We start from the raw sequence: 26,633 nt of genomic DNA on the forward strand, positions 1-26,633 counted from the left end.
TTACTAGTAAAATATAAGTCGTAGTACTCCTTTGGTTTTTCTAAGTGTAAAAAGATAGGTATTATTGTTGTTATTGTTGTTTATTATTATTGTTTAATACTCGTAATGATTTTATTAAAATGATACATAGAACACATTATTGGTTTTCTTTTGTTTGCATCACCTATTTTGTTTTTATTATTAATATTATAATTTATTTTAAATTTAGAATGTAGTTGAGGGTTCTGGTCCACGACATGCTAGATCACGCGGTATTAACGCATCAATTAGGAGAGATAGGGGGATTAGTATACGGGAAGGTAGTTCAGTACCGAAGCGCGACAGGGTAGTGGGTGATTATGGGACTCCGGGTTCGGGTTCGAGTTCGAGGTACGAGGATGATGGACCTGAGGATGATGTAGATGAGGGTGAGGCTGATGCTGAGGAGCAGCCGCCTGTTGTGACGAGAGGTCCTGATGGGAGATTTACGAGTTCCCGACCACCTCGATCTGCAGCGACTTGGCTTGTTCAGGGGCCGATGGACGGTGGGCCCGAGGATGGGAGCGTTATACCTAGTTTCGGGGCCCATGTTGCTTGGTATATTTGGGATGGGGAAGATCGACGGTTTTTTCGGTGTCATACTAGAGCTGGTGTGTGTAGAGATTTGACTTGCTAGAGCGATTTACGGCTGCCACCACTACGCGGATACGACAGACTGGGTTGTTTCACCTGCCTAGCATTATGCACGACCACCTTGATTTTCCGCTGATTTCTGCCTTTGTTGAGAGATGGCAGCTAGACACGAACACATTCCACCTACCTTTTGGTGAGATGTCCATCATGTTGCACGACGTACACCACATACTTGGTATTCGGGTTGATGGGGATATGGTTGTCGGTGATCTCCCTAGTGACCAGTATTGGACATTGGTAGGTGGGTTATTACAGTTGACTCCGGAGGAGCTACAGGTCAAGACTCAGAATTCCATCTATAGGAACGGTGGCGTCCATACTGACCAGATTATTGCTAGGTGTCGTAGTGAGGAGTAGCTGGAGGCGGTTCAGGCCATTGGTTACATGTGGGTCCTTTTTGGTAACACTCTCTTTACTGACAAGAGCGGTACTCATACTCACCCTTCTTTTCTCGGTGAGTTGTGTATCGAGGATAACCTGAAGACGAGATACTCCTGGGGTTCAGCCACACTAGCGTACTTGTATCGTCAGCTCGGGCATGCCACCCGAAATGGATGTGATTCTATCGTGGGTTGTCTGACTCTTCTACAGGCTTGGATATACGAGTACTTTCCATGTTTTCGGCCTCACCAGGGTGTGTTGACACAGGACGTCCCTCATGCTCGTGCAGGGTTATGGGATGTTGGTATGACGCGGAAGCATCAACAGCGTCTCGTGTCCTTTCGTACTCGACTTGACCAGCTGGGTGACTATGAGGTATAAGTAGATACGTAATTACTATTTGTCTTATATTGATTTTATTTACAGTTGATTTGCAGGTATAACTAATTTGCAAGTATGTTGGTTGCCATACGGTGCTTTTCCTGCACAACAGGTACCTAGGACTATGTTTACTGGATGTATTCGCTATCGAGGCATCATAGAACCATATATGCCCGATCGAGTTGTTCGACAGTTGGAGTTTATACAGGAGATTTCCGGTGACATGATTAGGCCTGATGATGCTCAGAGACCACTTAGTGTGAAGTCTTATAGGGTCAGTTTTTCAGCTCAGATGACCACTCTCATGTGGGATAGATTTGTCCCCGGTGCTGCGTTCAGTCTTCTTCTTAGTGGATATACTAGAATTCCACGTGGCGGACATACTAATTGTGCCCCTGACTACCTACCATGGTTTGGGAGAGTTAGCCATCCTATCGTCACTCCTAATGTTGAGGATGATGTCGGTCTTCCTAAGAGGACCAACGTTGATTACGTAAGTTTTTTGTTAGTTTTTTTTTTAATTTAATTATTTTTTTCCTATTATTTCTATTAATACACAATTATAATGGTTTGTGTAGTGGGTAGGGCAATTCATGGTTACAGCGCAGCGATCACTTACTGAGTACCCTACGCTATCAAGGGACACCAAAGTAATGTTAGAGCAGGTGATTAATGATTTGAATACAATAAATGGACTTAGAGATTAGGTGTAATATGTATTCTAGCTTTGACTTTATTGTTTTATTAGACTATGTTCTGGATGTTGTTAGTGGACATTTATGTTTTATCACATTTGTTGAGAATTATCAAGTTGACATTTATATATTATTATTTTATTTTCTAATTACGTAGTACTTACTCAGTAAATTTTCAAGAGAATTGCTTAAAAAAAATTAAAATAAAATCATCATGTTTATTAATAAAGTTATATAAAGTTTAATAAAAATCCATAACAGTACTCAAGAGCTAACTAATGTCTGCCACAATTGAAGCCTTCTCTCATACCTTGCCTCCCATCCGTGTACACTTGCCTGTCGAGCGTTAAACCACATTGGTGAAATTGGAGGAAGTGGGTGGTCTTGATCCATATGCAAACGAATGGAATGCGATCCACCAACAGTTCCAATCACGAACTCTGCACTAGGCCTGTCTAAGCATCCACGATTGTTCAACGGTAAAACAGTGGTAGATGGATAGTAGCACGATGGTCTATTTCCTACTCCATAACAAATCACTGCCACATTCCATATTGTGGCAATAGCAAACAAATCCTACTGTGCTACCATCCAATGCTCCTATCCACACGCATCACCATCCCATCTGATCCGGTCTACCTCCCTCTACAATCCTGAACCAACCTATTGACCCCATATGTCGTAGTAAATCATGATGTACAACCAAGGATGAGAACCAACCTCATTTGCGATATGATGTCGAACCAATCGCCATTCCTCCTGATCTCCGTAACAAAAATTTGCTACGCAACGAAATCCGTAATTCCCATCTCCAATTACATCCTTAACACCTACGATGTAAGGTTGGGAATCGCGTAGCTGTATCTACATTGTCGCATGTCGAACCCGGTACCTACAAAATAAAAAACATAATATGACATATAATTAAGTTATTACACAAAATAAATTAAAATATACGATGTATGAAAACATTATTTAATTATATCGATAATCACCTGTATCAAATGGGGGCGGTCTACTTCTGGATCGATTATCTCGCCCATTACGTTGAACATGCTCAAAAAACGAACGATCTCGCATGTTCCTTCTCTCGGGAGGTCGTCCCCTTACTCGAGGCTCCTGAAGGTCATCGTAGTTAGGATCCATCTCACCCTCAATCACTCGAGACACGTGCCTAAGCATCACAGGGTCGCTGGCAATAACCTGATCAACAAAGGTGCGGAAATAAGCTCGATCCTCATCATTTTCATCAACTATATCAGGAATGTCGACACCCGCTCCAATGACAAGGGTCCTCCAATATGGATGAATGTCCTTCGTATACAACCCCTTCCCTGCAGTAATCGAGTCATATATTTGGCACGCACAAGGTAACACGTGGGTAGTACGTAGAGCACACCCACAACGTCGATGGACATCCGTACTCAACCCTCGCATCCTGTTCGTCTCACCAAGAAGAATAGACAGACAATTGTGGGATACCTTTCCGTTCAGCTGCTGCAAAGGCTTCTGCTTGTACTTCTAACCATGAGTTGCTCTACATGCCTCCAACCCATTACGAATGGCTATGATCTGGTTCTCAATCGAGCAGTACACCTGAGCCTAAACTGTATCTAAAGAACCTGTAGAACTGTCAATCCAACATTTCAATGCCGAATGCTGGATCTTAACCCTGCAGTTGTTAACATTGCCAAAGTGCAGTACCTGGTTCGTCCAAAACATCACAAACTTCTCCTTGTGTATGAGCCAAGTGTCCACAACATAGCCAATCGCTTTCGGCCATCGACCCCACTTGGTTTTCAGCTCTACAAGCTCTCTTTCATATGCCTCTTCAGATGTAGCATTAATCACATGCCTCCACCTCCCATTTTTGAACTTGGCACCAATCTCTTTCTTTTTTTCAAACATGGAAGTAACCTTCGCCTCAACATCTTTGTTAATATGCCACACACACAGCATGTGTTTTGTGTTTGGAAACACGCTCTTCAACGCTGCACAAAGGCCAAGCTCCCTATCTGTCAGTAGTACCGACGGCTCTCTATGATGACCAATCAACAACCTCAAGCACTGAAGCCCCCACCGATAACTTTCTTCGGACTCCGACCTCATGAATGCGTATGCAACAAGAAAGTTCTGATTTGTCGGTGTAACCCCAACAATCTCAAAGAATGGCATGCCGTATCGGTTCGTCTTGTAAGTGGAATCCATACCTATCACGTACGAGTATGTGCGTAGCGAATTTGTCATGATCGGGTGTGCCATGAAAGCATGTTGCAACACATTGTTAGTATCAGTCACAACCCAAGTAAGGTATTTGCTCTGTCAGGCCAAATGAAGCACCTGGTGAACCACCTCTCTTCCCTCGAATCGCTCCATTCTGATATTACTTCTGCAGTTGTAGACATGCTTGATGTTTGGATGGTCTCCGGGAAACTTTTCTACAAGAGTTCTCATGATATGCCGAGGTGGCACCTGTGCCTGAGTCATATCACGTACTACCTGCTTAGCAGCAAGACTAAGACCGCTGATTTGTCGATGTCCTTCGGGATACACAACCAAAGAATGATTGTGAGTGTCGTTCAAGCAACTGAGCTTCCAACCACTTACTACTCTGACATACTCAACCTTGAGTTTGAAGGGACAACTGTTTACCTTGCTTTTCGTGTCTTTGCGTATCGTGTTCATCATGTCTCTTATCATGCTCTTTTTTCCACGATCACAACTCACATATCGATACGGCCGACCACTCCGATCAGTCTTGTAAGAAGCCTTCACTAACATAAATCCGAGCGGGCGTTGTGTCCACAGAAAAGCATCCTCAAAACTCGGAAACACAGTGTCTGTCAAAAAATTTCCGCTATAGTCCACACCATCACCATCCTCGGACTAAGAATCCTATATAATAATAATAAAAATAAACAAATATTAATAAAAGTTGACAAACAACAAAAACACAACTACTAATAATAATCTAACAACGTACAACTAATATAATAATAATTCCAACAATACACAACTAATTATAATAACAACTAAAAGGTGTGATCCCTCACTTATAAACGATTGAGAATTTTATAACTAGAGAAATTAATTAAGTAGAGTAATTCAAAACGACCCTCAACAAATTCGTAGTATATAACTATAATTTTTTAAACAACATACTTATGAACAATACAAACAATAACATATTAAGATTGATAGAACGATACGACCCTCCTAAACAAATTCGATGCCTTTTGAACAATTCATCCAAATACAAACAATATATTTTACAAATGATCTTGGTCATCTTTCAAAGTAAACCAATCGGAATTGATAAAAAATTCAAAATTTTCTAAACGCCCATAAATTTCGAAAAACCTAGGCTGAAACGCATAGTTTTTTCGAACTACCCTAGGGTATCCAAAAAACTAGGCGTTTCAGCCTAGGTTTTTCGAAATTTCTGGGCGTTTACCTGGAAATTTTGAAAACATAAAATTAAATAATCGGTATTTCGAAAAAAAATTTAAATAATCGTACCGATTCCGTACGGTCCGACGAGCCTCCGGCGACCAACGTAGGTGGTGTTTCCGGCCTTTCGTTGTCTTCCATGAGATCCGACGAATTAGGTTTTGCAAAATTTAAATTATTTGTTTGATTTTGAAAATTATAGTGGTTGGTGGTTCAACGCGATCGTTGGTGGCCGGTGTGAGCACTAGAGAGAACGGTAAAAAATTTTATGTAGGGTAAAAGTGTTAAGTTCATGTAAAAATAATTATTTTATAATATTTTTATAACAAGGCTACATACATCATTTTACGTTATTTTGCGGGCGTTAGTTAGAGATCCGAGGGCGACGTTTAGCGTTCCACTAAAAAAACTAAATAATAATTGAAATTTAAATCTATGGGCTTGACCATCAAAGCTCTTCAAGCACAATCAGGTACTCGGAGTTTGTGTGTTGGAACCATTGTTCGAAAACGAAGCATTGAATTGTTTTATCAATGTATCTTTCAACATGTTCATTTCAGCTTCAACCAAACCCATGCGACTCTTAAGTTCGGTGTTTTCTTCTTGAATAGTCTCCACATAATTTGTAAGATCTTCATTTTTTTTTGGGCTGCAGTCAACTCAATTTGAAGCTCTTCTCTACTTGGTTGTGGTCCAATCATATCTATTAAAGTTATTCCTCCTCCTAAACCAACAACACGATCTCGAGACTTGGATTTTAAAACCTTTTGTGCAACCTAAGTTTCAAAAAAAGAAATTAAAGTATGGTACCGAACACAAAATTAATCATAGAGAAAATTACATCAAGATACAAATAAACAAATTAAATTAATAAAACATCAAATAAAATCTGTTTTCGAGAGTCAACAAAAGACAAACAGAACAAATCTGCTCACACCGAACCATTGATGAGCTACCTAAATCAACAAGACAACCTGACAAGAGCAACAACCAAAAGGTAATACAAACTAGTACAAACATCCAAAAGACTATGCTGAAGCAACACAACATACATTATTTATTCTTAAGGAGATAGCATAAATGATATGTAATTGATTGGTTAGTTAGTCACTCAATTCCATCTGCAATAAAATCACTAAAGCAGGCCTCCGTCAGTTTCTGTTACTAATCAAAGCCCACTAAATTAATTAAAAAGTCATCAAGTAAGAAATGCTAACTGATTATCATCATTCATGATCCAGACTATTAATAATGGTGTACTGAAATGCTAGAATTGTTAGTATAGGATCTGGTACATTCCTGAAAGAATATCAATAATCGACTTAAAACTGGTCAAAACATCATGTACATCAAGCTTGAACTCCATTAGTAGATGGTTTAAACAGGTTTCTTTATTACTTGCAATTAGCTGTAGGTTTTTAAGGTGATCCTAGTTCTTTTTGCTATATAAAACAGACATCTTTAGGCCATCTAGAAGTTAATCGCACTGATATTGACCTCTAGAAGTGAATCCAGGGAACAGAAATGCAGTTGGGGTTGGCAATTGATAACCAAAAGGCCACATTATCAGTAAAGAGGAGGTTAGCATGCGAGGAGCAGACCTTATTCACCCAGGTAAAAGTTCTAGTAGCGTGCACCTCATTCAGGTCAGCAAAACAGGTTATCCCTAGGCATAACAGGCCTGGATACTCCGAAAATAGGAAACGGTGCATGAAGAGGACAGCTCTGAGAACCTTGATGAATCCGAGTTCTTATCAACTAAAAATTGGCAGTTACTTTCTCTTTCTAATAGCCTAAAGTCCCAGGCTACTGCTACCCCAGAACGAAGAGAAAGGGAAATAGTTGAACTCTTTAATAAGGTTCAGGCTCAACTTCAACAAAGAGCAGTTGAAATTTACCTTATGTCTTTGATGGGTATAGAATGGCTTACTTCTGATGACACTTGGATTTTTCTATTTGATTTCATATAATTGGATTCTCTGCCTTTTTTTAGATATAACTAACTTATATAACATATTCAATTTTAGTGTTAATATCATGGACCCAAGTAACCCAGCCCTTCATTCAGGTCAGCCACCTTACTCAAGTCAGCCACCCCTTCAGGTTTATGCTAGAAGAAAGAAAAAACTCAAGGGGACAGAAGTACAAGCAGCAGAACAGCAAAATCAGAACAATAGAGTAGCAAAATCAGAACAGCAAAATCAGCGAGCACTAAGGGGAGAGGGAAGTGACTGAAATTCTGATTATATGATACCATTGGCAGTTACCTGAAGTAGTCCACAACATTTAACAACTCACATGAAAAGAGAGTAATAGTTACCTGGACAAAGGAATGTGATGGTTCTTTTTCCATTGTTTCTTGAATTTCAGCCTACAGCATAAGCATGACCGAATTAATATTACAGAATAAGAAACTTAAAAAAAAAGAAAAAAAAAAAAGAGAGAGAGAAAAAAGTTAACCAAAGTAAATGAAGTACATACATGTTTCTGGATTGTCTCCGCGTTTGGAAGGCTATTGCCTTTTTTGCGAGTGGTATAAAACACATCAACCAGAGTAGGTTTATTCCCTTTACTTCCTCCCTATCATGCCATGTCACATTATTGTTATCCCAAGCATATCAGACATTCTGAAATCAAATTAAAAAAATAAACTAACAAACTAATTATATACCAGATCGTCCCAAATGATTTGCCTAATAGGCTTGCTCCCAGTACGTGGCATTAACGCTTTAGCATATTTACTTCGGTTAACAGAGTTTCTTTCACTTCTTTTCTGAAAAAAAAATTATCATCTAAAAAATATTCAATACATATATTCATACTATCTGCTCAAGTAAAAAGTACCTTGAAGTCATCCTTTGAAAAAATTTCCTTTATGAGCCACCTCCACTCATGCTTATCAAGTCCCTTAGGTGGATCACCTTTAGCAGCAACTTATAAAGATAGTTTTTCTTTGCAACATTATACCTTAATAGATCTCCTCTCCAATTTGTCCACAACTTTTTCATATGCCAAGAACATGCTCCTTATAAGTGTCCATGTTTTCACTTGTGAAAACATCCTAAGAAAAGATAATGTTATGAAGTGTTCAGAATATATAAATAATGTATATAACATCCAGCAACCCGTAAAAACTGGTCTTAAACAATTCTCACTCGACTGAATAAATAAAACAAAACTTGGCAAACAAAAGTAAAAGCATCAAAATTATTTTCTTAATCCTTACTGTGACTGCTGTCCACATGTGATCTTTTTCTCTGTCCCCATTATCATCCCATTAGCGCACTCTTAGAGGACAAATGTTAGTATCTCGGACTATGATCCCCAAATGTCTTGAAAATACTTTGTGATTCTCCCCTATGGCTCGATTGTTGATGAACTCGATATGTAGCTTCTCATTGGGTTTTAGTCTAGCAATTTCTTTACATTTGTTTCTTCCTCTTTTTTTTTCCATTCCCTGCTTTCTTCTTAATAGTAGATTGGTGAAAAAGCCTGTCTTGCTTGGCTAGCTAAGATAAATGGTTCATTAGTTTTTAATTGCTTATTGCAATTAACAGTAACAATTCCATATTTGTCTTCTTTTATTCCTCTAAGCTTATCAAATACATCCCACCATTTACAACGAAATAAAACAGCTCAATTTCCACCAAGATATTGCATCTCAATTATATCTGTTACTACTCCATAATAATCTATGTTATCATCTCTTTCTCCCGTGTTTCCAATCACAACCACTCCACTATTTTGTGTTCTCAAAGCGTTTTCGCGATTTTGTATGTGAAATCTATACCCATTCACAATATAACCACCAAAAGAGGTTACATATTGGGTTGGGCCACGTGATAGTGAAAGGAGATTTTCTATTTCTTTGCTCTTATTAGTCTCATATAACCGAGCAACCTACCAGAGAAGAAAAAAGAAAAAAAAAATTAATATAGTTCAAGTTTCAATGATCTAAAAATCTGATGAAAATTCAATGGCTTACTTCTTCTTTAAACCATTTTTTAAAATTCTCACTCCATTCCTCCTCAGATAATCCATTGTTTGTATTAGCTGAGAAAAATTTCTGGAAAAAAAAAAAAAAAAAAAAAAACTACAGCAAAGAAAAAAAAGAAGAAACTTACTAAGGCTAAGAGTCTTAATCAAGGAACGGTTGAACCTCATCACAATTCTTCAAAATATAATTATGAGCTTGATCTAACTCACACTTTGGAACATCAATGATATTTGGAGCACCTAAGCCTCGACCAGGATGACTAAATTTAGGCAAGGCCTCATCACCACCATATGCATTTTCATAATTTCGCTCAAGACGATTAAATCTAGTTTCAACATTCTGCATGTACCTTGAGCAAAGAGTTATGCACTCATCTGCTAAATATCCCTCTACGATTGAAGCCTTTGGATGAGCCCTATTCCTTATATAAGAGTTAAGCTTGTACATATATTTTTCAATAGGATATATCCATCTGAACTGAACAGGACCCGCAACTATGGCTTCACTAGCTAGATGAATAGGCAAATGCATCATCACATCAAAGAAAGAAGGAGGAAATACTCTCTCTAGTTTGCAGAGAGTAATAGGAATTTGAGACTCTAGTTGCTTCAACTCTTCCACATTGATTACTTTAGCACATAATATAGTAAAATACCTCAAGTGGAGTTAGTAGGCCACGCATTGCTAAAAGGAAGAAGATGTTCGAGTATGACATGGTAATCACGACTCTTTAAACCTAAAATTTTGGCCTCCTTAGAGTTAACACAGTATGATATATTAGATGAAAAAACCATCAGGAACCTTTAACTCTTTCAAAGAGGAAAAAGTAAATGGGGCTGGTGGCATCTTCCATTTGTCCCCTTCTTTGGTTGGATGCAATGATGGCCTCAACCCCATAACCTGTAAGTCATGACGAGATTTTATGGTGTCTTTTGTCTTCCCTTTAATATTCATCATCGTACCAAGAATTCTTTCACATATGTTTTTCTCAATATGCATACATCCAAATTATGTCATAATAGATGTGTCCTCCAATATGGAAGCTTAAAGAAAATGCTTTTCTTATTCCAATTGTCTCCCCTAAGCTCATGAGATATCTTTGTCTTCACTCGTGGATCATTAGACAATATGATATTTTCTAGATCCTTTAGCTGATGAAGAATTTCGTTGATTGAACAAGGCTTTGGAGGTAAACCCTGCTTAATTGTTCCATCAAATGAAGCCTTATCCTTTCGCCATCTATGATTCTTTGGCAAATACACTCGATGGCCCATAAAGCATTCTTTGGCCCCATGAGATAGCCTCTTCGACCAGGTATCTTTAAGACAACAAGGACATGCTAAATTCCCCTTAATACTCCATCCAGATAACATTGCATACACTGGAAAATCATTAATTGTCCACATCAAAGCTGTGCGTAGTTGAAAATGATGTTGAGTTGCTGCATCAAAAGCATTTACCCTAGTGGCCCATAAGTACGTCATTCAATTCCTCGATTAAGGGTTGCAGATATACATCAATTGCGTTACCCGGACCTTTAAGACCAGGAATACGCATTGATAGAATCATATTTGACTGCTTCATACAAAGTTCAGGGGGTAAGATATAGGGAATAAGAACCACTGGCCAAATACTATAGTTGGTTTTCGAATTTGCAAAAGGTTGAAAACCATCACTAGCAAGCCCTAACCTAACATTTCGAGGATCTGATGCAAAATCAGGAAACTCTTTGTCAAATGATTCCCAAGCCGATCCATCTACAGGATGTCTCATCGTACCATCTTTCTGCTTTTTGCCATGTTTCCATGTCATCAAAGAAGCAGTTTTAGAGCACATGAATAGTCTTTGAAGTCTTGGTTTTAGAGGAAAGTATCGCAGTGTTTTTTGAGGTATTCTCTAACCATTTTTCTTACATTTGTCCTCCCCATTATGTTTGTCAGTTTTCCATCTTGAAGCACCACACACATTGCATGCATCCAACTTCTCATTATCCCTCCAATATAACATGCAATCATTGACACAAGCATCAATTCTCTCATATGAAAGCCCCAAATCTTTCATGATCTTCTTTGACTCATAGTAAGAATCAGGAAAATTTGATCCATCGGGCAAAAGATCCTTCTTATGGAAAACTAATAGCATGGTAAACGATTCATTACTCCAGCGACCAAGAGTCTTGATATGAAGGAGATTTAAGAGTGCGGACATTCTAGAACTCTTGCAACCTTCATAAACTGGATCTTGTGAATCTTTCAGCAAGCTATAGAATTTCTTAGTGTCGGCATTTGGCTCATTAACATTATTGACATCAATGGGTGAACTCCCATCACGGTACTCTGGATGAAGATCCCGCAAGATGCTAAGCATTTCATCATGGTCTTCATGATCTCTCCCATCAGCCTCATCATCATCAGAATCAAGTTGAGTCTCATCTAACTCCTCTCCATGATGATACAAAAAGGTATACCTTTTAACTACTCCAAAAACTAGTAGATGTTCTCTGACTTTTTCACGATTACCAGACTCTCTATTCATACATTGACAACAAGGACAACGTATTATCGACGAAGTTTTTAACTTTTGAAATGCATAGTCTAGAAAATTATCTACTCCCTCCACATATAATGGGTCATTAACATAATCTTCAATGGTCATCCAATCCTTACTAGGAGTCATTTTCTATAAGAAAAAGAAAAGAAAAAAAAAAACTAACATAAAATAAGATAAAACACAATAATCTCAAATATAGATGGAACTAAGATAAACAAAACTATCTTTACAAAAAAATAAAAGTAGAAACAAAACTAAGTGTCTGATTATACTTACATACTTGATTATGTTTCGTCGTAGTAATTATAGCTTAGCAAATTATAGGTCTAGTTAATGAAACCTTAGGTTACATACTTGATTATGTTTTGTCAGCACTCATTTTTTTATTTTACAATCTTTGTAATAAAGATAAAACTTTCGTCCATATAAATAGAACCATTATTCAATCACTTAACTTTATCTCAAAAATATGTTTATTACCTACTTTAAGAGTTTGAGACATCATTATTGATTTCCTAGAAATTACAAAAAGACCTGCAACTTTGCAACTACTCTGAAGCTAATCAAACTCAAAATATAAAACAATGTCACTAAAAAAGAAATTAGAGTCAAGAGTAGTTAAGTGAGTGTTTAATTTGATAAACTTAATATCATTAGAATGAACCAGTGGTATGTGATTGTCTTTTGGGAATTCAACAATTCTTATAATCATACTTTAATATCCAATCTTAAATTGAGAGAGTTATACAGGTTATTCTACTGTTCTCAAGTTATACCCATGTCCTTTTTCAATAACTTATCATACAAAATTCATTAAAACACCCAAATTAACAAAGCTGTCCTTTTACAATACATATCAGAGCTTCGAATCAACAAATCTTGTGAATTTTTTTTAACTAATACTAAAAATATACAACCAAATTTAGGATGCATTATTGGAGCTTATAGCATTGTGTTGTCTCCCCTTCTTTTATTGCCAGGAAATCAGAAATTAGCAATTCAGTACAATAGTTCAATAGTTTGAGAGAAGAAAGGTAATTCAAGGCTTATGTGTAAAGAGATATAAATGTGCGTTCTGGTCTGATACAGCTACTTTGTACTTCAGAAAAGGTCTTATATGGACGAGGAGATATAAATCCAGTTGGGCTAAGGGAACTTTGTAAATCTAGTGTGCTACTCCTGCAGTTGACTACTCTAGATTGTTTACATGGATCCTATAAGAAGAAAGTGCTCTGGCTGTCATTGCAGCAGTGGTGTATCAAGTATAATTATATGAAACTTTAGAAAACAAGGCTTTGTGGGATTTGAAGGTTGCTATGATTGATACAGCTGCAGAGGAATAATGAATACTATCAAAAGCAAAATCAAAGGCATCGTGGAGAAAAAGGTTACAAAGAATGCAATACAAATGATAGCTTGTTCCCCACCATAAATTCATTATGCAATTATTCAATTAAATTCATTATTCAGTTAAATTCCTTATTCATTATTCAATTAAATTCGACAACTTTGCACAATATTATAGAAAACATGAGAAAAATAAATCCATATACATACATCAAATCATCAAGAAGTTGGAATGTGAACATGCAAACAATTAAAAAGTTCAGAAAATTAAAATCAAAGTACTTTTTAACATAATTTATCCGACCAAATAAGCAAATAGCATAATTCAATTGAGAAGCAAATGAACAAATTATACTATGAAAAAGGGGAAACTAACGAACCTGATTATCAACAAAGCATAAGAGCTAACTTAATCAAATTAATTATTCAGATTTATCATAGCCATAATTGATTCAAACCCAATTTATACACATTAACTATAGAAAAACTCCTAACTATCAACAGATTAACAAAAATTGATTCAAACCCCAATTTGATCTTATATAATTCAATACAAATATAGAAACTTACCGATCGAAAGTCTGAAATCAACCCCTTTTAGCTTCAAATTTGGAAAATTGATGAGCCAATAGCAACAATTACGAGCAGGTCTTGAAGATCGATTTTGATTTTGAGTGAATTTAAATTGTGCGTGGAAACTTAAAAGGATTTTGCTTGATTATTAGATTAGAAATTATGAAAAAGAAATAAACTGCAGGAATAAGTTAAAAGTTTTGCGTTAAAATTTTTAGAAATTAATTAAAGATAGAAAAGGTAATTCACTTTTAGCGCTTTCTAAAATTTTAGCCCGCGTACTGTTTAACGACAGACCAAATTTTATTTATTTTTTTTTTTAATTCTTTTCTCAAATTATTAACGACGCACATATCATATCATTAATATTAAGTACGGAAAATACTCTTATCATTCACGAGCAACATTTTTCGTCATAGTTATAAAGTGGATAAATAGTGCTTTCAAAGACGAAATTTTTAGTTCGTCGTTATTGAATTGTCGTTAACTATATAAATTCTAGTAGTGTATATAAGATAGAAATTTTAAAACGGCATTGTACAACCGTTGAAATTTCATATCTATAATGGAAAATATTTGTCCAAGGCTTAGTCCAGAAAATATTCATTGGGAAATGTTTAGCGTAATTCTAAAGGAGAATGTAACTTGTTAGATTTGCGGAGTTCAATATGAGATTCACGCTTTATTCGCACCTTAGAAAGAAAACATCATTGCTTAAAGATTCTCATGTTTGCACTATTATAAAAATTAAGATTAAATGAATAATATGGACATCATATTGTGTTTTGGAAATTTAATCTTGTAATTTATGTAAACAATCTAAAAAGTTTTGGTTTTGGTATTGATTCTGAGTTTCTGTCAATGTGGTTTTCTTATTTGGTTATGTTGAAATTGTTTCTGATTTTGATTATGAGATATGTGAGCAATTGTGTTGTAGAAATTTAAGATTGTAAATGTATGTTACTCCCTCCGTATTTTAATAAGTGTTACACATTCTAAATGCGGCCGTGTTTTAATAAGTGTTACACTTCCTTCTTTGACAAAAAACTACATTTAAATATAATATCACTCTCCTTTCATGGTTCCCACTCAAACCCATTACTACTTTTTTTATTATTTCTTTTTTCTCATATTCATTACTTTTCAATAAACTTTTAACTCCACTATCTTTCTTTTACAATTTTTTTAATACTTCAACTAACCCACTAACCTCTTATTTTATTTAAGTATATTATATTGCCTAAACTATGTGCCGGTCAAAGTGTAACACTTGTTAAAACACGGAGGGAGTAATTAAGATTATCGTGGCTGTCACTTCATTTGCCCTCTAGTGATTTCATTTTCCCCCAAATAAGTATAGTGCATGTATCTAGTTTGGGATCATTGTACATGAAGAGGCACCTATTTCATTAATTGGTTTTAGATAATTAAAAGACTAAATGTCTTTTTGGTTTCGATAAATTAAAACTAATAGTTGCCTCTTCGTGCATTGGATTAAGTTTAATTCATCTTAATCTATTCCCTTCATAAAGATGTCTCAGTTAGATCATTTTACCTCTCAACTCTCAATCATTTCTATTCGTCATTCTTCACATACTCATTGTCAAATAAAAATGTCATCCTAATCCCTATCGCTATCATCATCATCATCAAACTCACCGTCAAATACACTCCTCGAATTCTTCAGCACTCTCGACATAATTCACTATTCCTGAAGATCATGCGGTATTTCTTGAACATTACATTGTTTACAAAGAAAGTGTTGTAGCCAAATTTAATATCAGAGAAACAGAGACTTCAACTTCGATATTTTTTATGTGGAATGTTGTTGTATGTAGAGGATAGAATTGAAGGCTTGTTAATCCTTAAACAAATTGATTTTGGTTATTTAAGTTATTTCTTTCATAGGTTCCGAAACTGGTTACAAGATAGGAATTTAAAAATGACATTGTACGACCGTTGGAATTTCATATCTACAATGGAAAGTATTTGTTCATGGCTTAGTCCAGAAAACATTCATTGGGAAATGTTTAACGCAATTCTTAAGGAGAATATAACTTGTCAGATTTGTAGAGTTCAATATGAGATTCATGCTCTATTCGCATCTTAAGAAGAAAACATCATTGCTTAAAGATTCTCATGTTTGCACTATTATAAACAATAAGATTAAATTAATAATATGGACATCATATTTTGTTTTGGAAATCTAATCTTGTAATATATGTAAATAGTTTTGGTATTGATTCTGAGTTTCTGTCAATGTAGTTTTCTTATATGTTTATGTTAAAATTGTTTCTGATTTTTAATCTGGGATGTGTTACCAATTGTGTTGTCGAAATTTAAGATTGTAAATGTATATTAATTAAAAATTATCGTGGTTGTCACTTCATTTTCCTTATAGTCATTTCATTTTCCCCCAAAATAAGTATAGTGCATGTATCTAGTTTGGGATTATTGTACATAAAGAGGCACCTATTTCATTAATTGGTTTTGGATAAATTAAACACTAAATGTCTTTTTGGTTTCGATAAATTAAAGTTAATATTTGCATTTTCGTGCATTGCATTAGGTTTTATTCAGCTTAATTTAATCCCTTCATAAAGATGTCTCATTTAGATCATTTTACCTATCAAGTCTCAAGTCTCAATTATTTCTATTTGTCATTCTTTTAATACTCATTGTCATATAGAAATGACATCCTAATCCTTGTCGCTATCATCATCATCATCATCAAACCCACGTCCAATACACTCTTCCAAATTCTTCAGCTCCTTCGATATAATTTGCTATTCCTTAAGATCATGCGGTATTTCTTTAACAATATATTGCTTATAAAGAACGTGCATTCTGTAGCCAAATTTAATCTCGCAGAAACGGACAGTCAAACTTGGAAATTTTTTACATGGAATGTTGTTGTATGTAGAGGATAGAATTAAAGGCTTGTTAATCCTCAAACAAATTGATTTTGGTTATTTAAGTTATTTGTTTCATAGGTTCCGAAACTGGTTACAAGATAAGAATTTAAAAACGACATTGTACGACCGTTGGAATTTCAAATCAACAACGAAAAATACTAGTCCAAGGCCTAGTCCAGAAAACATTCATTGGGAAATGCTGAACACAATTCTTAAGGAGAATGTAACTTGTCATATTTGCAGAGTTTAATATGAGATTCATGCTCTATTCGCACCTTAGGAAGAAAACATCATTGCTTAGAGATTCTCATGTTTGCACTATTAGAAACATTTAGATTAAATTAATATTATGGACATCATATTGTGTTTTGGAAAGTTAATTTTGTAAATTTATGTAAACAATCTAGAAAGTATTGGTTTTATTGGTTCAAAGTTTCTGTCAACATGGTTTTTTTATACAATTATGTTAAAATTGTTTATTATTTTTTATTATGAGATTTGTGAGCAATGGTGTTGTCAAAATTTAAAATTGTAAATGTATGTAAATTAAGATTATCGTGGTAGTTACTTCATTTACACTCTTACAATTACTACATTTGCCCTCTAAATAGTCAATTCAGTTTCCCCCAAAACAAGTATAGTACGTGTATTTAATTTGGGATCATTGTACATGAAGAGACACCTATTTCAATTCATTAATTGGTTTTAGATAATTAGAAGATTGAATGTGTTTTTGGTTTTGATAAATTAAAGCTAATAGGACCCTCTTCGTTCATTGTATTAGGTTTAATTCATCTTAATCTATTCTCTTTATAAAGATGTCTCAATTTGATCATTTTACCTCTCAAGTCTCAGATCTCAATCTTTTTATTTGTTATTCTTTAAATACTCCCCGTCAAATAAAAATGTCATCCATATCCCTATCACCATCATTAAACTCACCGTCAAATACTCCTTCAAATTCTTCAACACCCACGACTGAATTCACTATTCTAGAAGATCATGCAATATTTCTTGAACAAGACTTATTTACAAAGAAAGTGTTGTAGCCAAATTTAATCTCGGAGAAACGGACACTCCAACTTGGAAATTTTTTACGTGGAGTGTTGTTGTATGAGGAGGATATAATTGAAGGCTTGTTAATGCTCAAACAAATTGATTTTGGTAATTAGGGTTATTTATTTCATAGGCTTCGAAACTGGTTACACGATAGGAATTTAAAAACGACATTGTACGACTTTTGGAATTTCATATCTACAACGAAAAATATCTACCCAAGGCCTAGTGCAGAAAACATTCATTATGAAATGTTTAACACAACTCTTAAGGAGAATGTAACTTGTCAAATTTGCAGAGTTCAATATGAGATTCATGCTCTTTTAGCACCTTACGAAGAAAACGTCATTGCTTAGAGATTCTCATGTTTTCACTATTATAAACATTTTGATTAAATTAATAATGTGGACATCAGATTGTGTTTTGGAAATTTAATCTTGTAATTTATGTAAAACAATCTAAAACGTTTTGGTTTTGGTTTTGGTTTTGGTACTGATTCTGAGTTTTTGTCAATGTGGTTTTCTTATATGGTTATTTTGAAATTGTTTCTAATTTTAATTATGAGATATGTGACCATTTGTGTTGTTGATATTTAAGATTGTAAATGTATGTTTAAGATTAACGTGGTTGTCACTTTATTTGCCCTCTGAATAGTCATTCCATGCATTTTCCCCCAAAATAAGTATAGTCCATGTATCTAGTTTGGGATCATTGTACATGAAGAGGCACCTATTTCATTCATTGGTTTTAGATAATTAAAAGACTGAATGATTTTTTGCTTTGATAAATTAAAGCTAATAGTTGCCTCTTCGTGCATAACATTAGGGTTAATTCAGCTTAGTTTAATCCCTTTATAAAGATGTCTCAGTTAGATCATTTTACCTCTCAAGTCTCAAGTCTCAACTCTCAATCATTTCTATTTGTCATTCTTTAAATACTCATTGTCAAATAAAATTGTCATCCTAATCCATATCGCTATCATCATCATCATCGTAAAACTTATGTAAAATACCCTCTTCCAAATTCATCAACACCTTCGACTGAATTTACTATTCCTAAAGATCATGCAATATTTCTTTAACAATACATTGTTTACAAAGAACATGTTGTAGACAAATTTAATCTTGGTGAAACGGACACTCTAACTTGGAAATTCTTTACGTGGAATGTAGTTGTATGTGGAGGATAGAATTGAAGGCTTGTTAATCCTCAAACAAATTGATTTTGGTTATTTAAGTTATATTCGCACCTTAGGAAGAAAACATAATAACTTAGAGATTCTAATGTTTGCCCTATTAGAAACATTTAGATAAAATTAATAATATGGACATCATATTGTGTTTTGGAAAGTTAATTTTGTAAATTTATGTAAACAATCTAGAAAGTTTTGGTTTTGGTATTGGTTCTGAGTTTCTGTCAACGTGGGTTTTTTCTATGATTATGTTGTAATAGTTTTTTATTTTGATTATGAGATATGTGAGCAATGGTGTTGTCAAAATTTAATATTGTAAATGTATGTAAATTAAGATTATCGTGCTAGTTACTTCATTTGCCCTCTTAAAAGTTACTACATTTTGCCTCTAAATAGCCAATTCATTTTCCCCCAAAACAAGTATAGTGCATGTATTTAGTTTGGGATCAGTGTACATGTAGAGACACCTATTTCAAATCATTAATTGGTTTTAGATAATTAGAAGACTGAATGGGTTTTTGGTTTTGATAAAGTAAAGCTAATAAGAGCCTCTTGGTGCATTATATTAAGATTAATTCATCTTAATCTATTCTCTTTATAAAGATGTATCAGTTAGATCATTTTACCTCTCAAGTCTCAGCTCTTAATTATTTTTATTTGTTAATATTCTAATACTCCCCGTCAAATAAAAATGTCAACCCTATCCCTATCACCATCTCCATCATCATCATCATACCGTCAAATACTCTTTCAAATTCAACAACACCCACGACCGAATTCATTATTCTAGAAGATCATGCAGTATTTCTTGAACAATACATTATTTACAAACAAAGTGTTGTAGCCAAATTTAATCTCGGAGAAACGGACAATCCAACTTGGAAATTTTTTACGTGGAGTGTTGTTGTATGTGGAGGATAGAATTGATGGCTTGTTAATGCTCAAACAAATTGATTGTAATTTGGGTTATTTATTTCATAATTACAAGATATGAATTTAAAAACGACATTGTACGATTGTTGGAAGTTCATATCCAAGGAAAAATATCTATCCAAGGCCTAGTGTGGAAAACATTCATTATGAAATGTTTAACGCAACTCTTAAGGAGAATACAACTTGTCAGATTTGCAAAGTTCAATATGAGATTCACGCACTATTAGCACCTTACGAAGAAAACGTCATTGCTTAGAGATTCTCATGTTTGCACTATTATAAATTTTTTTGATTAAATTAATAATGTGGACATCATATTGTGTTTTGGAAATTTAATCTTGTAATTTATGTAAACAATCTAAAAAGTTTTGGTTTTGGTTTTGGTTTTGGTTTTGGTATTGATTCTAAGTTTCTGTTAATGTGGTTTTCTTATATGGTTATTTTGAAATTGTTTCTAATTTTGATTATGAGATATGTATGTGAGTAATGGTGTTGTCAAAATTTAAGACTGTAAATGTATGTCAATTAAAATTATCTGGGTAGTTACTTAATTTGCCTTCTTAAAAGTCACTTCATTTGCCGTTTTAACAGTTGTTTCGGGGTTTTCTGATGTCCTGCGGGAGAGTTACAATTCCGAGACTGGAACCGGACGCCTGTACCTGCAAAATAACGGAGACTCCTGAGAGCTCCGCCTCCAACGGTCAAGTTAGTACCTGATTAAGGAGTAATTAATACGGAAATTAAAGTAATAAGACCTCTCTAGGTGAGAGTGTTTAATGTTGGTAATCTGCTTTGTTAGCGAGATTAGCCGGTTATTAGTGTTCCGTAATGTTTCTGTTCTTCTCTGTTCTTCAGGTGAGATTAATTGCTTGATCAATTGCCTCTCAATTGCTTGATTGCTTTTAATGAGGATTAATTAAGTATTTATAGTCTTGAGAAGCGTGCCACTCTCTAGGTTTAGGGTAAACCTAGGGCTGACCGGGCCTCTAGACAGGATTGAGCCTTGTTGGCCGTTTTTCCCATTTGGCATGGGTGGACACGTGGCATGCCTCGATTGGTCCGTAGAGGACGTATCTGTGATTGACACGTGGCAGGCTCCTATTGGCCTTCGTGAAGGACACGTGGCGGAACCTGGTTGGTCCACTTGTCAGACGGTGATTGGTGGATAAAAATCCCCTAATCAACAGTCATTTCATTTTCCCCTAAAATAAGTATAGTGCATGTATCTAGTTTGGGATCATTGTACATGAAGAGACAACTATTTCATTAATTGGTTTTAGTTAATGTTCCATACGATGAAATAATTAAAAAGTGAGTTACTATTTGTACTCTAAAAAATTTTTTGTTTCATCCCCACCAAAAAAAAAAAAAAAAAAAAAAACCCTTTGTTGTTACATCCACTCACTTTTTCTGTTCATTTTTATAAACAACAGCCCACTGTAAACAAGCTTAGTTTTTGCAAAAAAAAAAAAAAAATTATACAAGTATTCCTTCGGATCTGACAACTTCGGTCCTTCCATTTCGTAATAATTGTAATATTTTCTTTTTGGGTAAAGACCTGCCATCAAAAAAGGATCAAAACCACCAACATGTAGTGTGAATGTACAAGCATGCCCTTAATACTTTACCTTGTAATCCCTCTTGCCACAAATCACAAACACCTTCACACCACCACCCTTCTAGGCGATCGAAGACCACCACTACCCTAACCAGCGACGACAATATCCCCCTCAATGACGACCCACCACCTTCCCTCGCCGGCGGGAAGGTGGTGGTTTTTTTATTTCCGGAAATCGCACCAACTGAAGCCCAAAACCGGTTACCAGACACATTAATCGATTTTGGGCTCTAATTACCGTGCTAATGGAGATGGAAACCGGTTACTGGGCACGGTAACCGGAGCCAAAACCGGTTACCTGGCATGGTTACTGTAGGCGTCATTTGAACTGCGCCTACTTAAGCATGTGTGAATATGCTTAGCACTCTTAGGAAGCGGGAATTAACATATACGATTAGGGACAATGATTAGGAACAAAGCAAAGTAGGGAGCCGCCAACAAGTTTTTAAGGAGCTTGTAACCCGTTCACGGATCATTAAAAGGCAACCACGAATAAGGGATAACGATAGGCAACAACGATTGACCCGTGAAGGTTACACCCTATTCATAATCCATGAGATTACTAATTCCATATGGTTCGGAACCACAAAAGGGGGATCGGGGATGATGGTACGAAGTGAGTCATGGAGTCACGTTCGCCCGTATTGGCCTTTACTCGATTCTTATTGTGAAAAGTATTTCCTGCGATCTCAAAGGTACATAAACAAAGATTCAATGTGCTCCAAACTAATATTAGGCTAAAGTGGTTGAATGTTAATGCAACACATAATTTTTAATATTAGTGATCACTTGATTAAACAACAAGACTAAAAAGAAACCTAAACCGGTCGTCCAAATTATCTTATTAAGCGTTATATTCAATTACATATTCCCTTTAAACTTGCAATATGGTGATCAATAAATATAATAGCAACGACATTAACATTGGAAGCAATTTAACTATAAATCTAACAATTAATACATGATAAACATAATAAAAATCGTTAGAAATATAATAGGAATAAAAGGAACATGATTTCTTACTTTGATTGCGTTTTCTTGCAAGTATAAAACAATGAACGCGTTAGTAACTTCAAGGAAAATTAATAATAAAAATGAAAATTAATTCAAATGAAAGTAAAGTTAATTTGGGGCCAAACCCTCAAATAGTTCTACCTTTCACGCCTTGGTTTAAGTATAGAAATTCGGGTAAAATACGGACTCCGGGGAGTTCTTAGGAGGTGTATTGTGAAAGAATAAGGAAGGCAAGTATTTAGGCTAGAGCATAAGAGAGAACAAGAGAATTATTTGGTGCCTCAAAACTGAGAAATCAGCCTCGTATATCTATAGAAGAAATGAGAGGGGTGAGATCCGGAACCCTAGAAATTTCGTGTCACGGCAAAAATTGCCATGGCGCGGCAGACATTGATGTGGCGCGGCGTTTGTGTTTTCTGGAATTTTGTCTAAGTTCATTTTTATCTTTTATTATGCATTAAGTACGGGATAAGTTAAGCGCAGTTTCAGTGTTCCGGACTTAATTCAGGTTTAGGGTTTTAATATTTATTAATCGTGCTTAATTAATAAATGAAATGAAATGGATTTAAAAGGTTTGGGTTGAAATGAGGGTTGGACTATGCTTTGACTAAATACTTGGACTGATCTGTTGACTAATTTGTTGAATGTGTTTGACTGAATATGGATTTAAACACTCCAAACATTAACCAGACCAATAATGACGGTGAAAGGTTGTTCATCATCGGGTTTGGTTTTGGGGAGACATTTTTAGGTTTCTACAATAACCGGAGCACAAAACCAGTTGCCGGGCATGGTAACAGGAGCCCAAAACGGTTACCGTGGTAACCAAAGCTGGAAACCGGTTAGCGGGCATAGTCATTGAAGCCCAAAACCGGTTACCAGGAATGGTATCCGGAGCCCAAAACTGGTTACCATGCCCGGGAACCAGTTTTTGGGTTCCTGTTACCGTGGTTAGCGGATATGCCCGGTAACCAGTTTTGGGCTCTTGTTACCGCGGTTAGCGGATAGAGAAAAAAAAAAGCACCACATTCCGTTGGCGAGGGAAGGTGGTGGGTCGTTATTAAGGGGGATGTGGTGGGTCGCCGATTAGGGTAGTGGTGGTCGTCGCTTGTCGAAAGGGGTGGTGGGCCGCCGAGGAGGATAAGGGGTGGCGAAATAGTAAGGGGTGGCGGTGGTGATCATTTTTTATGGCGGTGTTTAATAATCCACTTAATGTTTTATTATTTCTCTCTTACCAACCCCACTTAGGCCCCGTTATTATGACAGTTATTATTTTTACTGAATTGTAATTATTTTTGCTGAACTGAAATTATTTGTTACTGATTTTCTATTATATTTCTTCTTTTAAGATACTGAACTGAACTATTTTTACTGAATTGAACTTATTTTTACTGAACTGAAATTATTTTTACTCAATATTTATTTTTTTAAGGTCAAGTAAACAGGGCCTTACACTAATTTTCTATTATTTCCCTCTCTTACCAACACCAATTTATTCATTCACCAACCCCACTTCCTTTATATTTTACTATTAGCTTTCAGCCTTTTATATGCACACAATGCGTGTGTCAAACAATAATAAAAATATTTACATCTTTTGTTTTAAATAGCAGTTGCATAGTTTCTTAAAAACAACTTAAATAGCCAAATTTAATGGTTATTTAAGAATAGGAAAAATTCATGGGAATAATCCGACCTTTAGGCCATTCTTTTTTAATAATCTCACCTTTTGATTATTATTTAATAATCCGACCTTTGGGTGCCTTTAATTTTTATTGGTCCCATTTGACCAGAAACTGGTTGAAGAGGTAAATTTTTTTTCTTTTGGTTTAAAATACACGTGTCATTACATAATTGGTCGAAAAAAAAATTAAAAAAACCCAAATAATTCAGCACCATTCACCATAACCACCACCAGCACCATTCCCCACCGCCACCTCTAAACCAAACTGACTTCACACGGCCACACCCACAACCCACCACCCCCCCTCACCTACCGCACCCCAACAGACCGAAATCCCACAACCACCTTGAAACCCACCGCGTCGATCGGAACCCCACCTAACCCAACCCCAAAACCAGATTGTAAAAGGGTAATTGAAGCTGAAGCGAAAAGGTGCCTGAAAGGATCTCCATAGTAATCGAAAATCAGAAAAAATGATGATATTTGGTATAGACTTTGGCTGAGTAATTGTATCGCTTCGCCATAGCCAAGAAGTACGGTGGCTGGCATGGTGAATGGTGTTTTTTTTTCTTTTTAAAAAAAAATTTAAAGTTTTTTTTTCAATTTTTCAAAGTTTTTTTTAAATTTTTTTTTTACCAATCACAGGCCGCCACGTGTCATGTAACATGTTATAACAGGTTACCTGACCGGTTGGGACCAATAAAAATTAAAGGCACCCAAAGGTCGGATTATTAAATAATAATCAAAAGGTGGGATTATTAAAAAAGAATGGCCTAAAGGTCATTCTCATCAATTTTTCCTTAAGAATAAAGATAATCAAATTATATTATTAAAATACTAAAAGGCTGAAAAATTGCACTTTCTTTAAGAAATAAAATACAAATACAACTTAACGAAAGTCAACAAATTAAAGATAAAATTTAGAGTGGGTAATCTAGCATACAATAAAATACATGTAAAAATTATAAACATTTTTATATGTGAATTTATGTAATAATTATTTATAATTAAAAAAAAAGATTTGAATGATAAAAAAAAAAATTAAAAAAAAAAAGAAGTTTTGTTAGTGTATTATTTCTATAACTACCAAATTAACAAGTTAGAGAAACAAATAAATGTATAGTAAGATTTTATAGGATTTGATTCGGTAAATATATTAAGTTGTTGATGAGTAGATTGATTTATGTGGGAAATAATTTAATCTCAATTAAGGAATTTGTGATTTGATTGAAATAGAAGATTTATTTTTCAAAATCGCTAGTTGAGAGAATTACTGAAATTATCATTTAGTTTAGCAAGCTATTTTTTTTTTTACACAATTTAGAAAGCTCTTTGATGTAATAGAAGATGATAAGTTAAATCACAGCATTGATTGAATTAATCAATGACGGACATATTTGATTGAAGATTGATGTGATTGTTTAATAATCGAATCACTTAAATGCAATTAAGACATAGAATAATAATTATTATTTTTACCCTTATTTAACTATAGTAGTATAATCTAAGGTGTATTAAGATCTTTTCAGGGGCATGCTACAACCTACCCTCTTAGCTTACAGAGTACACTGGCGGATCCAGGATTTCCGATGAGATGGTGAGTCACCATCAACTATTGATCACATATGAAAGTACAAAGTTTTTTTTGGGTTTAGTTTATAATTGATTTCAATCCAAAAATTAAATAAAAAAAATTATATTACAACCAACTTGATTTCAATCAAAAATAGGACACAAAAATCCATACTACAACCATATAGTACTTAAAACATCCATCTTACAAGTCAAAAGTAGTACAAATAACATGTAACAAACAAATGGGTTCCACCCATTACTCTTAATAGTAGCTGATAAGTGTCATTTATGACACATTTTAGGGTGTTTTTCTCCCTTAGTTTTAGGTTTATTTTGGTCTTTCTTGGTTATTTCCAGTCCTTTTAGTCTTGTTTTAGTTAATATTGTTTTAGTTTTATGCTTTTAGGCCTTAGTTGTGAATAATATGCTTTTTGCTTGGTTTCTAGCATGATTTGCGTGCTTTTCTATGTCTGATCTTTCACTCTTTTCTCTCTTGGTCTATTTTTCTAGGTACTTGGCACTTTCCTCGATGTTGATGACTCGAGAGAAGGCCGGAAAATTCATTAGAAGAAGCCTTGAAGCAAAGAGAAGAAGCCCTTG

General features: G+C 35.1%; 3 protein-coding genes across 5 annotated transcripts; all 3 read right to left on the reverse strand.

Moving 5' to 3' along the window:
• Positions 1–1,519: 1,519 nt before the first annotated feature.
• LOC110707563 lies at positions 1,520–5,464 on the reverse strand. Its single transcript, XM_021885585.1, has 2 exons — positions 3,125–5,464; positions 1,520–3,021 (listed from the first exon to the last, which is right to left on the reverse strand). The coding sequence occupies exons 1-2, from the start codon at positions 3,564–3,566 to the stop codon at positions 2,960–2,962; spliced, it is 504 nt and encodes a 167-aa protein (XP_021741277.1). The 5' UTR covers positions 3,567–5,464; the 3' UTR covers positions 1,520–2,959.
• LOC110707617 lies at positions 4,452–4,910 on the reverse strand. Its single transcript, XM_021885643.1, has one exon. It carries the CDS (start codon positions 4,908–4,910, stop codon positions 4,452–4,454), a length of 459 nt encoding a protein of 152 aa, XP_021741335.1.
• Positions 5,465–5,868: 404 nt separating the features above from the next.
• On the reverse strand, positions 5,869–14,370 carry LOC110707564. 3 transcript variants are annotated; one of them, XM_021885587.1, is made up of 6 exons: positions 14,044–14,370; positions 8,547–8,640; positions 8,251–8,352; positions 8,061–8,159; positions 7,900–7,950; positions 5,869–6,355 (listed from the first exon to the last, which is right to left on the reverse strand). In XM_021885587.1, exons 2-6 carry the CDS (start codon positions 8,637–8,639, stop codon positions 6,131–6,133), a joined length of 570 nt encoding a protein of 189 aa, XP_021741279.1. In that variant the 5' UTR covers position 8,640; positions 14,044–14,370; the 3' UTR covers positions 5,869–6,130. The 3 variants fall into 3 exon arrangements, 2 of the variants coding, with proteins under 2 accessions (XP_021741279.1, XP_021741278.1); XM_021885586.1 differs by lacking the exon at positions 14,044–14,370 and adding an exon at positions 8,806–14,027; XR_002508567.1 differs by lacking the exons at positions 5,869–6,355; positions 7,900–7,950; positions 8,061–8,159; positions 8,251–8,352; positions 14,044–14,370 and adding an exon at positions 8,806–14,037 and having other exon boundaries at positions 8,424–8,640.
• Between the last annotated feature and the right edge of the window lie 12,263 nt (positions 14,371–26,633).

The sequence above is a fragment of the Chenopodium quinoa genome, unplaced genomic scaffold (genome assembly GCF_001683475.1).
Source record: "Chenopodium quinoa cultivar QQ74 unplaced genomic scaffold, ASM168347v1, whole genome shotgun sequence".
NCBI lineage: Eukaryota > Viridiplantae > Streptophyta > Magnoliopsida > Caryophyllales > Amaranthaceae > Chenopodium > Chenopodium quinoa.